This window comes from Pelodiscus sinensis, chromosome 10 (genome assembly GCF_049634645.1).
Source record: "Pelodiscus sinensis isolate JC-2024 chromosome 10, ASM4963464v1, whole genome shotgun sequence".
NCBI lineage: Eukaryota > Metazoa > Chordata > Testudines > Trionychidae > Pelodiscus > Pelodiscus sinensis.
Window position 1 is genome coordinate 33,063,619 of NC_134720.1, and position 23,226 is coordinate 33,086,844.

General features: G+C 42.1%; 2 protein-coding genes across 10 annotated transcripts in view; one reads left to right on the forward strand and one right to left on the reverse strand.

Moving 5' to 3' along the window:
- The window catches only part of ARL14 (ARF like GTPase 14), a 24,509-nt gene extending 13,450 nt beyond the window's left edge, over positions 1 to 11,059 (reverse strand). For 2 of the 5 annotated variants that reach the window (XR_003089410.2, XM_006123436.4), the window contains exons 1-2: positions 10,436 to 10,574; positions 1 to 110 (exon numbers count right to left, since the gene is read on the reverse strand). The gene's annotated coding sequence lies outside the window, so the exon portion shown is untranslated. Of the gene's footprint in view, positions 111 to 1,333; positions 2,083 to 10,161; positions 10,309 to 10,435; positions 10,575 to 10,920 lie in introns of those variants that run through there. The other 3 variants (XM_025184848.2, XM_014573800.3, XM_075937851.1) reach the window with 3 other exon arrangements.
- On the forward strand, positions 10,452 to 21,296 carry B3GALNT1 (beta-1,3-N-acetylgalactosaminyltransferase 1 (Globoside blood group)). 5 transcript variants are annotated; one of them, XM_075937846.1, is made up of 3 exons: positions 10,452 to 11,208; positions 15,194 to 15,346; positions 18,583 to 21,296. In XM_075937846.1, the coding sequence occupies exon 3, from the start codon at positions 18,677 to 18,679 to the stop codon at positions 19,637 to 19,639; it is 963 nt and encodes a 320-aa protein (XP_075793961.1). In that variant the 5' UTR covers positions 10,452 to 11,208; positions 15,194 to 15,346; positions 18,583 to 18,676; the 3' UTR covers positions 19,640 to 21,296. The 5 variants fall into 5 exon arrangements, with proteins under 5 accessions (XP_075793961.1, XP_075793964.1, XP_075793965.1 ...); XM_075937849.1 differs by having other exon boundaries at positions 10,452 to 11,162; XM_075937850.1 differs by having other exon boundaries at positions 10,452 to 10,947.
- Positions 21,297 to 23,226: the final 1,930 nt, after the last annotated feature.

The following is a 23,226-nucleotide window of genomic DNA, read 5'->3' on the forward strand; positions in this document are numbered from 1 at the left end:
CTCCTGGTAGGGTGGGAGTGTTGCATTAATTTTTGATCACTACAAAATACAAGATGACAAAGTCCCTGGTCTGATCATGCCACCCCTCCTAACGTGAGTTCTCCCATGGCCTAGAATAAGACAATGAGTGATAATCAAACATAATGAGGGTTATAAGTACAACAAATACAATAATTAACTAGTTAATGTTTGTACAGCACATAGAATGTATATGACTTGATTTTATACAGTACTAAGCTCGCAACTCTCACTAATGTTAATAAGAGTTAATAAGGCTCTTGGCAACTTAAAGAAGCACCATAAAGTGTTATATGCAGGCTATTATTAATAGTTATTACAAGGAAAGAATTTTACAGAAAATTTTCAGATGCTAATTGCATTGGCCTTTAAAATCAGTATGGATGTGTGTCATCTCTTTTACATATTGTTTCACCTAAATTAGTTTCTAATATAATTTATCAGGCTAGGTAGACCAATCAAACTGTAATAGTTTAAAGACACATATCTTTAGTTCTAAGTAATTTGCTACTTCTGCTTATTCATTATGTGAAGGCATCATCTTTGACTGTGACATCAGAATTGGTTGCTGAGGAAGTTATAGTCACAAACAGCAAATGTTTTAGTAATAGAAATGTAGCCGTGTTAGTCTGGTTTAGCTGAAACAAAAAACAGGACTATGTAGCACTTTAAAGACTGTCAAGATGGTTTATTAGGTGATGAGCTTTCGTGGGCCAGACCCACTTCCTTTTGATCTGAGGAATAAACCATCTTGTTAGTCTTTAAAGTGCTACATAGTTCTGTTTTTTGTTTCAGCAAATGTTTTATATTCGTGTCTAATTGTTTATAAAGGTGCTCTGCCTCCCAGATTTAGTAAACATACTTTGTAATGCAGTCCTTGATAAGATGCAACTTTGCCTGAAATCATAATCTTTTGTTTGTTTCTTTATAATCACTCCCAGAGCAACAAGTCATGATGTTACTAACAATAAAGATTTTGTTTTTGCATCAATATGTTAGGAAATGGAACAAGGTGGGAATTGGAGGAAGTAGGGAAATCAAGATTAAATGTTTCTAAACAGTATGACATTCATATTTTTTCAGAACTTTCCATGGATCCACATAGGAATCAAGCATGGCATAAATCTAATTGACTTCAGTGATTTTCCCTGGTGCTTTTTTAAATGTGGTAATAATTTAAAACTATATAGAATGCCCAGAAGTATTATAAGTTAGGATTACCATTTATTTCCACCTAAGTAACATACTACACATAATCGCTACTTTTCTTTTACAAATGTTCACCATTTTCATTATTAGGGGAATTGGGACTCACCTGCAATCTCAAAACTGGAAGGAGCCTATTTTCCAAATCTGGTTCAGGTGCAGGCGAAGGTGACAGATATCTCCCAAGAACAGCTTGTGAGATTTTAGTGCTCTCAAATGTAACCTCAAATTCTAGACATAGGATAGCTGCATGTCAACCTGCAGTTTATATTCAATCCCAATAGCACCTCCTTGGCTCTAGGCTAATTATTATTTACATAGAAAATTCCAAAGCTTGGACCACACTCTTTTCAGATAATTCTGAGACAGATTTTGCCATGTGCTAAGCACCTGTTCTGAAGTCTGTTGTAGATATTAGGGTTCCCAGTACCTTCTGAGGATCAGGTGTATGTTTCCATTTAGAATTATACAGTGTTGTGGGGCTTTGCTGTTTTCAAATAAATATTTGAATCTCCAATCCAAATAAACAATGTGGCTACTTCTAGACTGGGATGATTTTCTGCAAATGCTTTTAACGGAAAAGTTTTTCCTTAAAAGCATTTGTGGAAAAGAGCGACTAGATTGGCACGGACACTTTTGCGCAAAAGCACTTTTTGCGGAAAAGTGTCCGTGCCAATCTAGACACGGTTTTGCGCAAGAAAGCCCCGATCGCCATTTTTGCCATTGGGGCTTTTTTGCTCAAAACGATTCTCAGCTGTCTACACTGGCCCTCTTGCGCAAAAGCATTTGCACAAGAGGGCTTTTTCCCGAATGGGAGAGTCATTGTATTTGCAGAAGAACACTGACAATCTTACAATAGATCGTCAGTGTTCTTGCGCAAATTCAAAGTGGTCAGTGAAGACAGCTGGCAAGTTTTTCCGCAAAAGCAACTGCTTTTGCGGAAAAGCTTTCCAGTCTAGACGCAGCCTGTAAGTCCTTGTTTTCCCTCATAATTTCTTTAAAATTATAGAGCCACTCAAGGTGAGAGTCTTAAATTGCTACCGATGATTTATTTTGAGTAATTAACATGCAAGGCACCTATCGTTCTAGATATAATTTTAAATACATTTGTTATTATTGCAGATCCTTTTATAATCATCCATATGCCAGACACTTGTCAACAGGCAGTCAAAATAAAGACTGAAAGAAATTGCTCCCTCTCCCATCACTAACAGCTGTTATAATGCCCATTCTCTTCAAAACCTAGGGAGAGAGAGTAGAGAGGCTTTGTAAGTAGGCAACGATTTTAAAGTGCAGGAGCCTTTATAGAAAATGTCTAATTAGCAGACTAATAAAATTCACTAACACAGTGAAACAGGAACTTAAGCATAGCAATGCTAAACACTGCTACACCCAATTTCAGAATCATTGGGCTGGTGAAAGAGCCTGATTATTTGGCCTGGTAGTCACAGCATATAAAACTCTGTGTGGGTGACTCCTCAGGCAGTTTCTCTACTTCTGTGATAAATTATTCATCTCCAGTGGAACAGATTCAACACATGAAACTATCCCATAGTGCCGGGGTTAGGCCACTCCCCTGAGAAATGGCAGATACTCTGTTCAAATCTCTTCTTTCACTCAGGTGAAAAGGAGACTTGAACAAGTGTGAGTGTACTCACCACTGGGGTAAAAGTTATGAGTATCCTCCCCATCACAGCTGCTTGGGTGAGCTTGCATGCAAAGTCCAATCCTGTAAGCAAGCACCAAGGCTGCTTGCCGTATAGGGTTCCACAGCCAAGTTAGGTAAATAATTACCTATCTTCCCCTGGTTTGTGCATTACACTGAAGCTTACACATCCAGACACCTAGGCTATGTCTACACTCACGACTTCTTGTGCAAGAAATATGCAAATGAGGCTAAGCATGGACTATTGTGGAGGCTCATTTGCATACCTAATGAGCCGCCATTTTTGCAAAAGAGGCTCTGTAGCCAGACAGGAACCCCCCCTTGTAACATCCATTTTTGCTTGCCTGGAGCATACAGGGCACACAGAGCAGAAGGCCCAGGTTGCTGTGACCGTGAATGGCTGTAAACAGAGATACGCCAATTGCTGACCAAGAGGCTGCCAAGGAGTGCCCTTGACTCAAACCTAGATTGATATGAACACACATCCATCCGCGGGGGGAGGAATCTCTCGCCCAGTAAAAAAATGTCTAGTATTCACAATTTAGTTATCTCTCTCTTGCAAGTGTAAATTATCTTGAAACTTGTTTGTAAGAACTGGTGCCACAAAACGGACCAGTACAATTTGGCATCTTAAGATAAGAAAGAGGATACGGGCCCCCAGGGGTATATAGATGGGTCCAGCAGCGCATTTTCTCTGAGTGTCAATCTACCATCTATCTGCTGGTCGGGTTAGGTGTTTGATCTCCCGAGGTTCCAGAGGGGACGCCCACCTCGTATTCGTCTTTCCTAGGAATTGAGAGACCGGCCCTGGCCTGACACTCTGGAGTCGAGAGGCACAGAAAGGGGTAAAAATTGTACCTGGATGTGGTCCTTTGCTTAAGTATATATATACATAGTGTTAGAGCTCTTTAAAGATTAAGCTGTCACTTGGTACCATTATTTCTATTTTCTATCTTTACCTTTTTCCTGAGATCATTTTTAAGACCTATATATATATATTTGCTAGCATTTAAGAAATAGAGCAATAGCCATTGTAACCATATGCTTTTATAAGTCTTTTAATAAACCTGTAACTGTTTAAGCTTTAACCTGACTCCTTCAGTTGCTGTAATAGAACCAAGCACAATTTAAAAGAACTTCAGCCGGTCATAAAGGGACAGACATAGGGAGAGCTTGGGCGTTTGGATCTGTGTCACTCCCAGGTGACAAGATCTGTTGGGGCACCTTTTCAGCCTTTCCTAGGCTGCCCGCTGCGAAGGAACCCCTGTGTTCTAGCAGCTAAAATCTAAGGTGTAATAAGCTCTTCCTATATAACGGGGCGTCTGTTGGCCTGCTGGCCACCCTCTGCGATGGGACCCTGGTCCTAGCAGTAAAGACACGGACGTTAAACCTTTTCTCGGAAACACACACACACACACACACTGCCCTGACCGTCGGCTGACAGAATTGGTGTAGTCGGCAGGATTGTGTTATCGGTTCATATACAGCAACGTGAAGCCTGTCACAATTGACATGGATTTTAGCTGTATAGAAAAAGAGTTTGCCCAAGAGGGATGGGGCAACCCTAAATGGGATAAAGAGATGTTAGGGAAAGACGCTTGCATCTGGCTGTTAAAGTGTGTGTGTTCAAGCAGCCTGTACTAGCTACTGGAACTCAGAAGCAGAGCTGATAAGGGTGCAGAAAGAGAGATACGAACTCTGGGAGCAATGCCAGAACCTGGATACCCGGGTGCGAACCCTAAATAAGGACATGGAGCACCTACAGGAATGGCTCCTCCTGAGGCTAGAGAGGGGAAGGAGAAAGTAATTAATGGAGAAAAATGAGCTTTTGGAGCTGGCTTTAAAACTTTGCTGGCTCAAGCCCCCGCTCTCCCACCTTCCACTGTAACCAAGATAAAACAGTACAGCATTCCAGCCGAAGCTATGGCTCCGGTCTGTGAACTAACTAAAGATTTGGAAAAATGGGGAATCTTAATTCGTACCTACTCCCGTATAATTTGCTCAGGAAGCATGCTCGCTGGGAATGAGCCCCCCCCCATGAGAAAGCTCTGAGACAGCTGATAACAAGATACGCACTTATCAGTCTATGGGTCCGATTCACCTGAATGCCCCATTTCATTTGTACCTCACTGTGAGAAACACAGAGATGTCCTATGCCTTATAGTGAGAAGCGGTACCCCGCCGTCCCATACAGTCTGGCTCGAAGTTATGGCAGGGGTCACAGTCAAATTACTTGCCTTATAAAAAGTGCTTGTGGCAGCCTACACAGCACTAAGAGAAACAGAGGAGCTAACCCAAGCTCAAGCCATAACACTTCACACTCCTCTCCCAATTATTAAGCCCATATTGGAGGGAAAGGAGTTGCCACTGGGAATAGCCCAAAGGAAAATGACTGTCCAAAGATGAGCGCTCTATTTACACCACAGACTTTGCTGCAGCATGGATGTTGTAAAAACCCTATGCTAAGAAGTTTAAAATTAGTAATAGCTGACTGCAATAACACATAGTCAGATTTACCTACTGAAAGGAATCAGGAGGTGTGTGTGGAGCTAATTGGAAAGCCCACCCTCCTTACCAAATTAATACTAGATAAACCTGTGTCATTGGGAAAAGTCATTTAGCAGAAATCAGGATGTATCATAAGAGGAAAAAGCATGTGAAAGTAAAAAGTGAACTCCGAGGGAGTGTGGAAAGAATTAAGCGATTGTTGTAATATGTGAAGGGAAACCTGCTTTAAAAATTACACCTCGTTTCTTTGCAGCCTCTTTCTTAAGCACTGTGCAAACCATCTAGGCAAAGAAACAATCAAATGTAAACATTTGTCTATGGATACTTTTGTTAAATCTGCAAAGAAAAATTAGGTATTCTACTGAAACTTAATTGGTTAACTGCATAAAGAATGAGCTCTATATATTGTATCTTTATTTTGTAGGTTTCAAATGAACTAGTTTTATTTTGTTTTAGATAATGTCCTCTTGCTTAAAATTGCAAACAGACAAAGTACAAATTGGTTAGTGCTTGTGTTGGGCATTCAACTTTTAAGGTTAAATTTGCTCTCTAAGAAAACCAAGTTATTGTTTTAAGAAATCCAAACTCTGAAACTTCACTGTGTCTATGTTCAAGGCTGAGTTGATAATATCTTTGGCTTGCTCTCAGATCCAAGGTTGTAAGTGGGTGCAGACTGCCTGTCTGTTCTGAAAAGGTTTAAAACCAACTGTCCCTCATAAGTAAGCCTGTAACATTGTACATATGATTCTTTTTAGGAAAATAAAAGCTTTTTGCTTGCAGGAACAGTAACTGGCCAACCAACATCTTGTGGTAAGGAAAAGCATTATAGCTTCACACATTAAGCCTGATCTGTGGTACAAGAGGGAAACTGAAGCATGCCACTGTTAGGGAGGGCTAGCAACTCAGAGATAATTCGAGGGAGTGGAAGGTCACGAGTACCGATAAAGCGCCCTTGTTCTAGGAAAGTTGTAGCTCACTCGCCCATAAAAGTGTTAAGGAACTAGCTGTAACAGGTTCCCCTAACAGATCTTAGGCAGTATTTTAAGTTATAATAGACCACCCCGATGGGGGTAGAGATGTTTTCTTGTCTTTCAGATCATCAAAAAGTGCTGGTGCCAGCTGAAGAAAAACAACAAACAACAACAACAACAAAAACCATGGTTCTGTGTCATGACACAATAAGTTTGTGTTCTGTCCAAGTTTGTCTTGTGTGTCTTAATTGTAATAGGCCCCTCTGCGCTCGGGCTCCGTGGGTGCCATTCCCCTGCCCCACTGCAACTTCTGGGAAGGAGGAGGAGAGGCAGCAGGGTGCAGAAGCTGCTCCCCTCCTTCTCCCCCCGCTCCTGCTCCTGCACCAGCCAGAGCCCTCCCCACCCACCCACCCAGCCGCTCTCCTAATAAAATAAAAATAATTGTAATACGAATTGCAAATATTGTTGTAAGATATTGTTTTAATGAAAGGATACTTTGAGTAAAGCAGAAGCATGAATTTAAACCAACAAAATTAATAATTGGGCCCAATCAATTGGCAACTTTAAAACTTAGTAAAAGGATAATAGTTTAGTAATTGTTTAGGCTAGAAAAATGTTAACAATGTCTCCACAGGTGAACGAAAAAAAGAAACTGGAAGGAAGCAAGGAGTGCATCACGTGAACAGAAGGACTGGGAGTAGGGTACCAGCCCTCTCCCCCACCGGATTAGTTTTGCTTTAATAGCTCTAGAGCGCCAGAGATAATAAGAAATCTATAAGAAATAACACAAGCAAGTGGTACATCAGCATATTTAAGTAAAGATGCCCACAACAATGAGGAAACTAGTAACCTCACCATTGTAATAACAGCTACTTGACCTGCTACTCATTAGTGTCTGATGCCTTAAAAAGCCTCAAGAATTATAGAATTGCATGGGTTAACAATTAAATATCTGTGAACCATGCTTAGTCCTATAAGAGAAACAGTGACTCTAGTCAACGTAACCTCCTTCAAGTCACATACATAGAACGAATACACAGTCCTCTAAGTTAAAGTTTGTATAAAATATTGTAAGAAAGAAGCTAAACACTAACATTAGGCCACTGAAGTTAGACCTACTGACTCCCACTGGGGCTTACCACTTAAAGCCCAAACAAAGGTAACCCCTGAGGCATGGCTGTCATTTGTTAAACAATGGCCATTGCTAACTTGCCGTATTATTAACCAGGTCCTTGAGGACAAAATAAAGCCTCCCAATTGTGCATTATGCCCTGAACAGACCCCTGTCCCAGAACCAGGACAACTGTCACTAGTTAAGCATGGAATATCACTGAGCCTCATTTGCATACCTAATGAGCCTACAGTTTTTCAAAAGAGGCTCTTGTGCCAGAAGGAGCTGTCTACACTGCCCCTTCTTGTGCAAGAAAAACCCTCTTGTGCAATGCCTCTACACCAATTATTTTCAGTAATTATGGCATTGCACAAGAGGGTTTTTCTTGCGCAAGAAGGGGCAGTGTAGACAGCTCCTTCTGGCACAAGAGCCTCTTTTGAAAAACTGGGGGCACATTAGGTATGCAAATGAGGCTCAGTGATATTCCATGCTTAATCTCATTTGCATATTTCTTGCGCAAGAAGTCACGAGTGTAGACATAGCCTTAGAGTGATGCTGCAGTATGTACTTTAAGAGTCAGAAACAGAACTGCCTATAGGGTTTGTGAATATCTGTGGGGAATTTAAAGCATCTAAGTACCTTCTGTGAATCTAGCCAGTAGTTCCTATGTCACTTAGGGCTTTTTAGATCTGCTTAATCACAGACTGTGTCTACACTGGCGTGATCTTGCGTAAAAGCACCCGCTCTTGCGCAAAAACTTGCTGCCTGTCTACACTAGCTGCGTATTCATGCGCAAGTAAACTGACGTTCTAACGTATAAAATCAGGGCTTCTTGTGCCAGAACTCTGACGCTCCCGCTCAGGAATAAGCCCTCCTGCGCAAGAGCTCTTCCAGAAAAGGCCAGTGTAGACAGGCAACATGAATTTCTTGCGCAAGAAAGCCCTATGGTTAAAATGGCCATCAGAGCTTTCTTGCGCAAGAGAGCGTCTACACTGGCATGGACGCTCCTGCGCCAAAGCACATCTCTTGCGCAAAAGCACATGCCAGAGTAGATGCTCTCTTCTGGAAGAGTTTTTGCAGAAGAACTCTTCTGCAAAAGAGTTTTTGCGTGAGAACGTGCCAGTGTAGACGTAGCCTTAAGAGTATGTCTCCACTACAGCGTTATTTGAAATATCTTATTTCAAAATAGTTAATTCGAACTAACACATCTACACACAAAATGCATTTCAAAATAGCATTTTGCTATTTCAAAATAGTGCATCCACACTGAGTGGACGCTGAATCGCATTTAAGGCCGCCGGAACCAGGTCCGGCAGGGAATCAGGTCAGGAGTTACTTTGTGTAGCTGCTGCCTGAGGCTATCTGAGGCCTGTGCGTAAAGGGACCCCCCCCCAGGACAGCCGGTTCTCAGCTTTCCCTGCTTGCTTGCCTACCTCGATGAGAGACAGCAAAGCATTTTGTCTCTGCACACTCTGGTTGCCCTCATGCAGGATACCACAGCACTCTGCAACAGGGAGCCAGAGCTGCCCCTGGGCACTCTGGTGCTTCTCGTGGATGCATTGCTGTGAGCCTGCCTGCAGTTTCTGCAGGCTGTCATCCAGGAGGTCCATCAGGGGGTTGTCAGTATCCAGGAGGCCCTGTGGGAGAGCTTCCATTCTGAGGAGCACTAAGAGCCTCCCTGGTCTGCCCCACTGGAGGCTTGTGCCGCATTCCTCCCTCACGTCCTTCCACATATCCCTCCCTAATCCCTATTCCTGATGTCAAATAAAATATATGTATTTTCATGAACACAAACTCTCTCTAGTTAACAAAACTGGGCGGGAGAGAATGCACCTCTGGTGAGACTGGGGAAAGGAGACAGGAGAGGGGAGAAGAGAGGGTGGGAGAGGGGAGGAGGAAACCTGGGAGGAGGGAACTGGAAGGGGGAAACAAGGAGAAGAGAAAGCTTAGGGTTGGGGGTCTCGCCGGACCAACTTGATTTTCATTCAAACCTGCTCCTGGGTTCGCATGTGGTGGCCAGGCTGGCAGCTATCCTGCCATAGATGGCCACATTCCTCCATCTAGTGCAGAGATCACGGATGTTGGGGGCATCCCCCACAAACCTGAATAAGGTCTATGATCTCCACCCTGGACCAGGAAGGTGCCCGCCTTCTCCGGGCCCTGGCAGGCTCCTGGGAGCTGGCAGACTGCTCCTGGGGAGTAGTGGAGGGCTGGCTGCCAGTGGCTTGTTGGCTCATGTTTTGGGGCCACAGGGCCACATGTTTTGGGGCCAGTAACTGTTGGCTCTAAGCTGGCAGGCTTAGAGCTGGCACACGCACTGTGGCCAGAGTCAACCCCTTTAAGGGCTCCGGGAAGGGGGGAGGGAGAGAAGTGTTCTTGGTTGAGGCTGGAGTGGCCACAAGGACACCTTGGGAAGGCTGGAGGTCCCCTATTTTGAAATAAGTGTCTATACAGTGCTTATTTTGAAATAGTTATTTCAAATTTGGCATTGTTTCTCGTGGAATGAGGTTTACAAATTCGAAATAAGCGCTCCACTATTTCAAATTAATTTCGAAATAGCGGTTTGGCTGTATAGACACTAGTAAAGTTATTTTCAAATAAGGGCTGTTATTTTGAAATTCCTTTGCTCTGTAGACATACCCTAAGCAACTAAGCAACAGTTATTAAAAGATGACAAATACCTTGATGTCCTTTTAGCTGCAGGTGGGTCCAAAATATAAAATTTGGCTCTGAGACAAATTTCCCAGAATTTGATGGTATTCATCTTCAGAAATTTGTTTAAGCCCGTTAAAGGGAAAGAGATAGGAGAGAGTTGCAAAACTGAGATCCAGATATGGATCCGAGTGGCTTAAATGTCTGTACCTAGGACTTTCTTGAGACCTCTCTTATTACATATTTGGTAATCCGACCATGTGTCAGTCCCATTTAGGTCGGATGATAGAGACTCTACTGTACCTTTTAACAGTAAGATGTGGGATATTGGTGAATGGGATCCAATGTTTTTCTTCAAGAGGGCACCACACGTTAGTATACTGTTCCCTTAGTCCTTTGGACATTGCCGACATAAGCAGTCAGGTTCAGTCCCACTGATTTCTCCTTATCAAGTCACACCAGGAGGCTGGAAATGAAGTCAGTGGAGCTACTCAGGCTAGGAAGCACCACCGGGGTATTGTCCGCGGGACACCGGCCCCCAATGGGACAGTTTGGGTCCAACACTGAGATTCTCAAACTCCCCATCCCTGGAGGCCGGTGTAGTCAAAAAGTGAAACTTCTCAGTTTTTGGGTCGCTGCACCGGCGGCGGAAAACCAGGAGGCCGAGTGATGCGGAGGAGGGGACCAGGCGGCGCGACTGCAGTGGAATGTGCGTGCCCCCGTGAGCCGGGCTGTGTGTGAGGGGCGCGTCCGGTGGGCAGGGCCTAATGCGGAAGGGGCTAGCCTACCGGAAAGGGCCCGGGAGCCGGCGGAAGGTACTCGGTGGAATCGCAGCAGCGGGGTGAACAGCTTCTTAGGCGGGGCACGAGGCCGGCTCAGCAGGGGCCAGGGCGCCCGTGAACGCTTCGGGCAGAGCGCGCGGCTTGGGCCTGGTGAACCCTGGGGGAGGCTGCGCCACGACCCCCCGGCTCGTTATCCTGGCGTCATGACCGTTGTTCCCCACTAACGGTTACTGAGCGCGCTCGCTAAGGTCTCCTCAGCCTCGCCCTGGCTGCCCTCAGAACACCTGCTGGAAGGCGAGAAGGGGGCGGATGGAGCGGGCAGGAGCTGCGGGCAGCGAAGGAGGGGAGTGGGTTGGCAGGGGGGGGGATCCTGCAGCGGGGGTTGAAGTTGCCGTGGAGGGGGTGAGCCACAGGACAGGGCATGGACGGCAGAGAGGCAGGTACTTCTGGCCGGCTGTGCTGCCCCAGCGGTGCTAGCGGCCTTGGAGGTGCCGCCCCATCGGTAGGTGGGGTAGCTCTTGTCAGTCCGACACAAGGTGCTGAGTGGCCGGCCAGGTGTTCCCTGATGCATCTGCCTTGCCGACTGCCTAAAACGCGTCGCCACTCTGCCTGGCTTTGTGCGAGGACTCGGAGAATGCCTCTGCAGGTGTAATGCACCCGAATGCAGTGCCAGGCTTGGCTTCCTTGCCTTGCAGAGTGCCAGAATGGGACTCCATTGCATGTTAGCCACTGTAAGCATTGGATCTTATTGATTTGGTTGTAAAATGGCATTTTATTACTAATTGCCCTTAGCTCATTATTGCTTACCTTGATTAGCACCATTCAGATGCAGGTCGTTGTTTACTGGTTAGGCCTATTTCTTTTTTGAAGGAAAATAACCATGGGGGCATTGATCAATCCCCTTTATATGCCCCGTTCATCCCTGCATAATTCTGATCCTCCTCCTCCCCCCCCCCCTTCCTTTAGTAGCAGCAGATAAGCCTGGAGCACCTTCTTCACAGTGGGAGGCAGCATGCTTTAACTTTTAATGATTTTTCCCCTTATATTGTTTATCTGTAATTTGAAGTTTCTCTAAGACAATTATTCATTGAAAACATCCAATCTGTTGTTTATATGGTCAATTGCATAGGAAATCTATACCTCTTTTTCATCTGTAATACAAAGCAATTTTGGTTAAGGGAGGATAAGTTACTATAATTTTAAGTCATTGGTTGACATCTTGTTCTTCTCAAAGTATTCATTATTTAGCATAATTTTTTCCACACTAACACTTCGTTATAGTTAGGATGTGAACAGTTAACTGGTGATGCTTACCAGTTATGGTTAACCAGCAGTCCAGCTGGGCTGGAGCAGTCCCTTCCCCCAACACTGGCAGGGGGCTGCAGCATGCTGGGCCAGAGTAGCCCATCACACTGTGGGCGGTGTGGGGGAAGCGCTCCATTCCAGCTAGATTGACCTCTGCCTGTGGTGGGTTCAACGTGTCTGAAGCATGCTGCACCTGTGAATGGCGGAGAACTAGGCCTGCTGGGCCATGCTGTGGGTGGGAGGCTACTCCACCTCAATTGGGCTGTGTAATCAGTGAACTGATTAAACATAATATTTTACCAGTGAACTGATTAAATGGGATTTTACATCCCTAGTTGTGGTGCAGTAAAATAAAATATTAATCTTGTCTAATCACTCAGTATGCCTGTTGGGAAATATGTTTCATATATCATGAGAGACAAAACAGTAGAACCCCTAATAAATATATACTACAGCAGTGTAATCTCGATGCACGGTATTTCTCAACCTGCTTGCTGTTAAAGGTCATGATTAGCTATAGTGCATTACAAAGACTGGAAGCTTGGAGAGTTGCTATATTGGCATTGGTAAACCATTTGAACAGGAGAAAGTGGGACTTGAGCTATGGCATTGTGATATAGTGCATAACTTAGTTATGGATAATCATTGCCAAGTAGCCAGTAGGGATGTACAACATGAATGAAAATATATCAAAATTTTATTGGCTAGACTGCTACCAGAGGATCGAGGGGGGGGGGGGGGGGAAGGGGAGAGAGGCTGCTCCTACATCTGGGGTGCTGGCTGCTGGCCCCACCAGTGAGGCTCTGCTGCCATCAGCATCCTGGTGTGGGTTGGGTTCTGGCTGCCAGATCTGTACCTTGGGCTCTACTTCCAGCAACATCCTGGCACTTGTGAGATCCTGGCTTCTGGAGCCGTGCCTCAGGCTCTGCTGCTGGCAGGTGGTTGCCTGGAGGCACCTTGGCCACAAGACCAGCATCCCAGAGCAGTGTTCCCTATAAGTTGTGCGCTTGTATGGCTGCTCAGAAGAGATTTAAATTAAGGATGATAAATAGTGGTTATCTAGCTAATTGTGTAGTTGATGCAAATTGTATCGACGACATGATTAATCAATAAGGGGGCCCTCTGCAGAGCAGCAGTGGCAGCTAGCTTGAGCTGGGATTGAGCAGTCCTGGCTTATGCTGGCTTTGGACCGCTTTAGCTATGCATTTTAAATGTAGTAAGAGCTGTGGGGTATAAGCTTATGCTTATTGGATAGTCAAGTAGTCAATTGCTAATTTACATCCCTACCTTAAATGCCACCTAGCTGATTAGCACAGCACCCACATCTAGGTTTTTTGTTTCTTCTGGTGGTGTGCATTTGCACTTATTTGGTGCACATATAAATTTATTCCACATATGGATGGAAAATATCTGCACATGGATGGAAAAGATTAGTGGGTTGCTATACTTCAAAGGCAAAAGTGCTGCGGGGAGCCCGGGGTCTGCCACTTTGAAATGCCACATGCAGTCCCCCACTGGCCCAGTGCTCCCTGTGGCGTTTCAAAGTGGCAGTGCTACATGGAGCCTGGGATCAGCAGGGGAGTCTGCAATTGACTCTGGGCTCCACGTGGTGCTGCCACTTCGAAATACCACTTGTAGCCTGAGGCCAGCTGGGGACTGCACGTGGCGTTTCAAAGTGGCAGACCCTGGGCTCCACACGGCGCTGCTGCTTTGAAACGCCATGTGCAGCCTGAGGACTGGCCTTGGGCTGCATGTGGCATTCCAAAGTGGCAGCGGCAGGGTCTGGCTGTGGGCTTCATGCGATGCTGCCACTTTGAATTACTCTACTCTACTCTCTCCCTGTTGCTGCTGCTCTCTGATAGATGCTGCAAGTCGGGAATGGGGGTGGGGAGAGTGACCAGTCGACTAGTGTGTTGACTATCCAATAAGCTTTTGCGTATCGGATAGTTAACTAGTTGTTCACATCCCTGCTTAGAGATGCTATAACACGCTTTGGGAACATAGAACATGTCCATTATATAACAAAGTCTTAATTCTTTCTCTTGTGACAGCAAAACTTGGGCTTAGATCCTGCTGAACAAACAAGAGCTACTCACACTGTCCCACAATGACAAAACATACAGAACTCAATGTTGAAATTAGACACATTTAATCCCTCAAGGTCCATATCCATCTCTCTTCATATCACAGTGACATCTGTGCATTTTAAAAATGTTAAATTGAACTCAGTTGATAGCAGCTGGAGTGTTTGCAGGTAGAGCTGGAATTTGAATCTGTAGAACACAACACAAACAAACTTAGTCTCTTAGTCCTATCTACTGCCTGCTTATTATAGCAGCACTTCTTATTGCCAGTGGCTATAATTAGCTCCTGGGGTAACATTAAGTCAAGTTTCTTTCAAAACTGACATCACCATGATGGGGGAAAGCGGGGGAAAGCGAAGAGCAGCAAATTATAAGGACAACCCTCCTATTAGAATTTGCTGCTTCTGGACCAGGAGAAATGAGAAAGATGAAGGTAGCACATTTTGTCTTGTGTCAGTTTTTGGTACAGCTAGCAGTTTCTGACCCTGCTTTTTCAGGTTGTTGGGTCCTTAGCTTTGGAATAGGGGTTGTGTGCCCTTGAGCTTTGGTGGAATTTGTATTTTAGAGTGGATGATGTATTTCAGCAGTGGTATAGTTTTGAAAGGTGTGTGTTTGCACATGAGGTAGTTTCCAGGTTGCTAATATATAGACACACATGTAGATCTGTTGTGGCTCCTCCTTTATCTTGAAGCAAGGACATGTCATGGTTCACTTTGTAACTTTATGAAGAGGGAAGGAGAGTAGGCACCTCAGAGGGCTGTGTAGACTTTACCGCAGTTGATAACATTTATGGCTTCCTGGTGTGTATTTAAAACAGGATAAGACATGAAGAGGAAACAAGTGAGGGTGTTTGTTTAGATGTTCCTACTTCTGCGTTTCTATTCCCACAGGGAAGAAGAGGAGATGGAATTGGAGGGCTTTTTCATCCTCCATCATGTCATTATCAAATGTAGAAGATCACTCCCATGCTAAGCTATGAAAACTGTCTTTCCCTCCCTATTTGACAATAGCGGTAAAAGTAATCTGGAATCAACATCACAATGGTAGGTTTGGGGATGTTTTTTATGTTTCACATATGTTCCTTGTAAGAGCTAGTGGGCATTCATATTCTAGTTCACTCTTGTGAGTTACAACATGCTGAGCTTGTTTCCCTCCCAAAACCCTAGTACAAGGGTTATGTGATTGTAAATCTCAGTTGTCATTTTAAAAATAAGTTTCTAAGCCCTTATACTTGTGAATAAAAGCTTGAAAATGTGCGCCCCAAAGGTCCAAAACCTACAAGGCAAACAAATACTGCTGTAGTACTAGTATTAAATAGTATTAAAACTTAGTTTTTAAAAAAAATCTAATGATTTTAGAACGCTTGGGAGTTGCCAATAGTTTTGTGCCAGTTTAAAGTGAGGATCCAAATTGCTGTCATGATCATATAATATTCAATGTGTTGATCCTATCTGGAGCCCGTTTCCATTTTTAGGTGGAGAAGTGTGCATGCATTTGTAGCATATTGACTGTGGATCCAAGGTAGGATCTAGGCCAGGGGTGGGTAATAAATTGGAGGACAATCATGACACTATTTCCCACAGCTCCCGTTGGCCTGGAATGGTGATTTCTGGCCAATAGGATAGGGATGTCAGCAGCTAACAGTTGAACCTATAGTCGATTGGTGGTCCAAGTTTAAAATGAAGAGCACTCAAGGGAGCCACTTGCAAAGCCAGCCCCAACCCCAGCACACGCTGGGAGCGAAAGTCTGCGGGGCTGGAGATCCTGCTTAGTTGGTTAACTGGTTAAATGTTAGGTATATATAACGTTTAACTGGCTAACTGATTAACATTCCTAATTTCTAGTAGAAATATGATATCCCCTCAAAGATCTCTTACTCTTTTCTGAGACCCAGGAGTAAGGAAATTTGTGTTAATAAAGTTGTCAGCATAAAAATGATTTTGATAGCTGTATTTTTCCTCGTAGCCTCCTCAGTTTGTTCTGCTTCTTAGGGCTAATCACTATATTCCTTGTTTGCACAACAATCTTTCAAAAACGGCAGGCTTTTTCAAAAGATCTCGTCTAGACCGCGGTTTTACTTTCGAAATGGCGCTTGTTTGAAAGAGCACCATGATGCGATTATGCAAATGAAGCACGGGATATTTAAATCCCCACTTCATTTGCACTTTTGAAGTGCCTCATTTACATCCCTCTGTCGACAGAGGGATGTAATGTAGACATAGCCAAAGTGGCAGTGCCGTGTGGAGCCCAGGCTCAGCTGGGGACTCCCTCCCCCCCCCCCCATGCTGGCCTCGGGTTCCATGTGGCGTGCTACTGCTTTGAAATGCCGCGTTGAGCCTAACACCGGGCTCCCTGCAGCATTTCAAAGCAGCAGTGTGGCATGAAGCCTGGGGTCAGTTGCCGTTTTGAAAATGCTACGGAGAGCATGCGGCCAGCAGGGGACTCAAGTAGTCCCCTGCTGGCTTTGTGCTCCCCATAGTGCTTTCACCTTTGGTCTGTTGCTACACTTCCTAGGCAGAGGCACCCTTATGACTAATTGACTAGTCAGTGCAAATTGCATCAACTATTTGATTAAACAATTAATCAAAATTTTACATCCCTAATTTGTAGGTATCTAAGTTTGAAGACCATGGATTATGAACTTCTGGAGGGAAATTTTTTTTTGTCTTTAAACTGACCTGTTCTTTGTGCCTAGGTTACTTTATCATTTGCTAACTATAATAACATTTAGGGCTGTCAATCACAGTTAACTCATGAAATTAACTCAAATACTGATTGAAATTTTTAAAATATTTTATTTTTTTTACATTTTCAAATATCTTGATTTCTATTGCAACACAGAATATGCAGCATACAGTACTCACTTTATTTTTTAATTAAAATACGTGCATTGTAAAAATGGTAAAAGAAATAGGTTTTTCAGTTTCGCCTTATACAAGTACTGTAGTGCAATCTCTTTATCGTGAAAGTAACTTATAAGTGTACATTTTTTGTTGTTGTTGCACTCAGATCAAGACAATGTAGGCTGTGAAGTTTTACAAGTGCACTCAATCCTACTTCTTGTACAGTCAATTGCTATGTCAAACACCTTTATTTACGTTTATGGGAGATAATGCGGCCTATTTGTTATTTACGATATTATCTGAAACTGAGAACAGGCATTGCAAGGTGTGTACTTGCCAAATATGCTAAACATTTGTATGCCTCTTCATGCTTCAGCCACCATTGCATAGGACATGCTTCCATGCTGATGATGCTTATTAGAAAAAAATGTGCCAACTCCTCAGGGGGAGAATTGTATGTTTTCTGTTATATTTTACCCTCTTGCCATATATGTCATGTTATAGCAGCAAAGAAGGTACCAATGTAAGATTTCTGAAAATAGCTCAATCCAAGCTTAAGAATCTGAAGTGCTATCTAAAATCTGAGAGGAATGAGGTGTGGAGCATGCTTCAAAAGTTTTAAAAGAGCAACACGATGTGAACTACAAAAAGAAAATCAAGCGTCTTCTGGTGGCGTCTGATTCAGATGATGAAAATGAATGTGTTGATCCTCTCTGCTTTGGATCATTATTGAGCAGACCCTATCATCAGCATGAACGCATGTCTTCTGGAACAGTGGTTGAAACATGAACGCGTACATGAATCTTTGGGATATCTGGCATATGAATACCTTGCAATACTGGCTACAACAGTACCATGCAAATGGCTGTTTTCACTTTCAGGTGACATTGAAAACAAGAAGGTGCCAACATTATTTCCAGCAAATTGTAACCAAACTAGATTTTCTGAATGACTGGCTGTACGAGAAGTAGGATTGTGTGGACTGGAAGGCTCTAAAGGAGGGATGGGGAACTATGGCCCGTAGCTTGCCTTGATCCTGACTGTGGCTTGCCATAAATCTGGCCCACCAGGGCTACCACCACTTACAGTGGGGTAAGCTGGCAGTCTAGCCATGTGGGCAGGGGGAGCGTCCAAAGCAGAGAGAGATGTGGAGCCAGACCTTAGCTCGCATTAAGGCTCCTGGTGAAGACCCACATTTCTGAAGTGTTGAACATCCAGCTGCTTCCATTGTGACACACATGGGCTGACTTCCAAAGTACTCAGCATTCAAGGTGTAAGTGGTGGCTAAAGAACAGTTTTTAACAGAACCAGTGTAGTTTCTCTTTTCTGCCCTCATATCTAACCATGTTTTACATCGTTACCATTTTTGGTAGATAGTAAAATGTGTACAGTTGCATTCTTAATATACTAACCTTTTCCATCTGCATTCTTTTCAGCAAGGAGCTGGCTCTCAATATTTGTGACCCAAGATTTTGTAAGACTTTGGAAGTTCTGCTGCACACATCTATCTTGTAGCTACTTCTGGTGAATATGTCTCTGAAATATTTAAAACGGAGTTTTTTGGCACTCTGTATGCTTTCTGTCATAATAATGACATGGTACATGACACTGCCTTCTCATACTGTGATAGAGCATACCAACTGGATGTATTTCTATGAATATGAACCAGTTTACAAGCAGAATTTCCTCTTCACACTGCAGGGGGATTTGAAATGCAAAGATACACCTCCATTTCTGGTCATCTTGGTGTCTTCACAACCCACAGATGTGGAGGCAAGGCAGGCTATTAGAGTAACATGGGGTTCTAAAAAATTCTGGAGAGACTATCAGGTTCTAATACTGTTTTTATTAGGACAAGGAGCTGAAAGAGAAGACAGCTTAGATGTATTATCGATAGACGATGAAAGCATTCTGTATGGTGACATAATTCGCCAAGATTTTATGGACACTTATGACAATCTTACCTTGAAAACAATCATGGCATTCAGATGGGTGTCTGAGTTTTGTTCAAATGCTAAATATGTTATGAAAGCTGATTCTGATGTTTTCATCAACACTGGCAACTTAGTTAAATTTCTTCAAAATGTAAATTCTTCAGACAATTTTTTTACTGGTTACCCTCTAATTGATAATTTTTCCTACAGAGGGTTTTACAGAAAAACATATATTTCTTATGATGAATATCCATTTAAGGTATATCCTCCATACTGTAGTGGAATGGGGTATATACTTGATGGAAAACTGGCTCTGAGAATTTATGAAATGATGAGTCATATCAAACCTATTAAATTTGAAGACGTTTATGTTGGAATTTGCTTAAATGTACTAAAGGTGAACCTCTATATTCCAGAAGATACACAACTCTTCTTTTTATACAAAATTAACTTTGACATTTGTAAGTATAGACATTTGATTGCAGTACATGGTATATCTTCAAGTGAAATAATCAGATTTTGGCATGATTTGACAGACACTTCACTCATTTGTCACTGATCCTAGGTTAATATATATCTGTCAAAAGCTCACAGCTTTATCTTGGCCTTTTGATTTGAGTAACAGTGTAAAAAGTATCTAAAGTGTGTCTTGTAGAACAAGGAAATTGAAATGAGGTTTTAGAAAGGATCGCTCAGGTTTGTGGGAGTACCCTGATTACTAGGCACAATTGAAACAGTAGATATCTGTGGAGAGTTTTCAATATGGTGTTATTAAATTGAGAATTGACACTTTATGTAGCACCTTTTTAATACCAGAATTGTTTAGATTATATAGTGACAATACTGTGCTCACTCATTTTTGAACAATCTGCAGCAAGTATGGGGTCATTCTGCCTGAGTGTCCTACTACTTCCTAGAGAGGATCTGTCCTATTAGGATTTACAGAACTGTAGCTGTAGCATTCCTCTTTTCTCAAAAAACTGTCACAAAAACCTAGACACTCGGGGAAAATTCTGTGTGTTTTCCTTCATATGGCACCCATCCGAGTCTAGATGTCCCCCATCAACATGCAAACCAATCCTCTGCACTGCATGAAGTTCAAAGTTGCTTGCTTGGGCAACCCCAATACCACCTTAGATGTATTGTACCAAGATTTTAAAAACTGGGGCCTAAAGTTAGAGCCCTGTTTTCATTGAAGTCAGCAGAAATTTCTAGGAATTCAGCACTTCAGAAAAATCAGATTGCTTTTTATGTGCCTATATATGTATTTTACAGAATTGCTTTGGTGGATTCAGATCTCTGAATTATTTAATGTATACGTAAATATACACATCAGAATATTAAAGCAGAAAGCCAGATGCAGTTATGGCAGGTCTATACCAATGCAATTTAGTTCAAGTAACTTACTTTCAAGTTGTTCTGCAATATAGCACAGTAACATCTATATGCTAATAGGTCCATCTCGAGACCTATCAGAATTCATTCAGAGAAAATAAACAATGAGATTTGCTGTAAAATGTGTGTTTAAATGTCTTACAAATGCTGACATAAGTTTCCATTTGCAAAATGATCTGTTTGCTTCAGAATTAGAAAAAAAGGCTAGAAATATATTTTTTTTAAACAGGAATCTTAAAAGAAAAACAAATGTGATTTTGTATGTAGAAGTAGGTATTTTATTGTCTTAGTCATACGAGCAAGACCATATTTGCAGTTTATGCTTCTGGTAGACAATACAGAAAATGCAGTTGCATTAATACAGTTATTATTGGCACATCTAAACTACATACCAAAGATACAACAGTTACATCCTGTACATCTACAATGACAGAGCACTGCCACTTTACTTATAATTGTACTATAGCTTATGTTATGATATTTACATTTAATTTGACTTTCAAATAGTCTCTTAGAGACAAATGTAGAATTAGGTATAAAAAAACCTCTTATTACCACCAAGAATGAGGTTTCATTGATATTCTAAACATGCGCTGTGATTAGTGTTGAATTTTGGTAACTTTACATCATGTACTATTTTACAATCTTACAGGTTCACTTAAATATGAAAGTGGAATCTTGGTATCTTAGGGGAGAAAATTGTGTTCACCACCATGAACTATAGACCTCGTATTTTGAAGTTCAGTCTAGTAGGGCACTCACTGATTCAGTGCTGATGGATAAGTGTGTGTGTGTGTGTGTGTGTGTGTGTGTGTGTGTGTGTAAACTAACTTGTTTAATGAAATTCTAAAGATAGGTAATATCGTCTTATTTAAATATGGTGGGTAGGAAGTGCTATTGTATTTTTATAACTAGAAATTACTGCAAAACTACAATAACTAAACTTCAGGGATCCAGTTATGATTTGAGTTTCACTGTAATTAGGTCTTGGATGGGGAGGAACTTTTTTAACTTTTACATATCATCCATCTTGTCTTATGATTGGTCATACATTGAAAAATGCTCACCTACAAAACCAGCATTTTATTTTAAACCTCCCATGACTGGAACATTTGTTTATTTTAAAAGTCATTAATATTACTCTTTTGGGAAAAAAAACCCTTTGGCAATCTTCACAAAGCTGAGGTAAGACAGACTGCTGCAACCAACAAGAAAATACGAAACAGGTATGACAACAGGAGAATAGTAACATTCTTCAAGAAAGATTCTTTTGTCCCTAACATGTTTCTGTGGTCTAGACTGAAAAAAACTGATAGCAATCACAAGGTTTTTTCCTCCAGAAATGTAGATTTATACATCATTTATTAAACCTGAAAATGTAATTTAAATAGATGTTTTAATTTGAAACGGCCTCTTAGTAACACAGACATTTTTCTGGCTTCCCTGTTTTCAGACATTTTACTATATTTATTCATAGACGCATAAAAATGTATAATACTGCTTGTCATATTACTTCAACAGAAATGTTGGCTATTTTAAAAACCAAACTAAACCTGATTGGAAGAAGGGAATTGAAAATAATCTTGTGACTTCACACTATCAGTCAGAATTTCAATATAGGCTACAATTTGTGTCCAAAAAACTAGGTCCCCTTCACAAATTATGTTAAAAATGAACTGTAAACTTCATCTTAAAGTATTTTATGACCCTGTTTATAAACATGCTGGCCTTGCAGATGAATCAGGTCAAAAATCTTCAGGACCATACAAATACTCATAGAAATAGGCAGTATTTTCAAAACACCTCAAACAGGGTTTGGTGTTTAGAGTTTTTTTTCTAGTGTATAGAAAATAGCATTCACAATGTAAAATTAATACTAACTGTATCACCTGTGTAGTCTTCCAGTAATGTTTGCACATTGAAGTATTTATACATTTTTCCTGGGATTAATTGCATACTTTCATATACAAAAGGTAAATACTTAAACTGAGTGGTTGTGTCTAGATTGCACCCCTTTTCCGTAAAAGGGATGCAAATTAGACACAGCATAATTGCAAATGAAACGGGGATTTAAATCTTCCCCACTTCATTTGCATAAACATGGCTGCAGCTTTTTTCTGGCTCGGGGCTTTGCCGGCAAAAAGTGCCAGTCTAGACGGGGATCTTTCGGAAAATAAAGCCTTTTCCGAAAGATCCCTTATTCCTGATTTTAAGAGGAATAAGGGATCTTTCGGAAAAGGCTTTATTTTCCGAAAGATCCCCGTCTAGACTGGCGCTTTTTGCCGGCAAAGCCCTGTGCTGGAAAAAAGCGGCAGCCATGTTTATGCAAATGAAGTGGGGAAGATTTAAATCCCCGCTTCATTTGCAATTGCGCTGTGTCTAATTTGCATCCCTTTTACGGAAAAGGGGTGCAATCTAGACACAGCCTGCAAGTGTACTGCAGGATTAACCATTTTAATGAGGATCACAGTCTGCATGTATTCTTTGCCTGTACCCTGTTTTGGTATTGTTCTATGTCTGCTATTTATACAGTACTAAAACAAAGGCATGTACAGTAGTATTTACAGCAAATTGTATTAAATCATCTGTTTAATGTATTTTGGCATTGTTAGTCTTTAAAAAGTTTGTGTAATTTAAGTTGAATTTAGTTATGCTTAAAGTTTGAATACATAATGTACCAAACTTGAACTAGACACTGATTGAGGGTAAATTAAATAGGAGATAAACACTGAATTGCTAATCTATTGTATA

Excerpts from the sequence above, each read along its gene's own strand:
- B3GALNT1 (XM_075937846.1), top strand. The coding sequence starts at position 18,677 with ATGTCTCTGAAATATTTAAAACGGAGTTTTTTGGCACTCTGTATGCTT.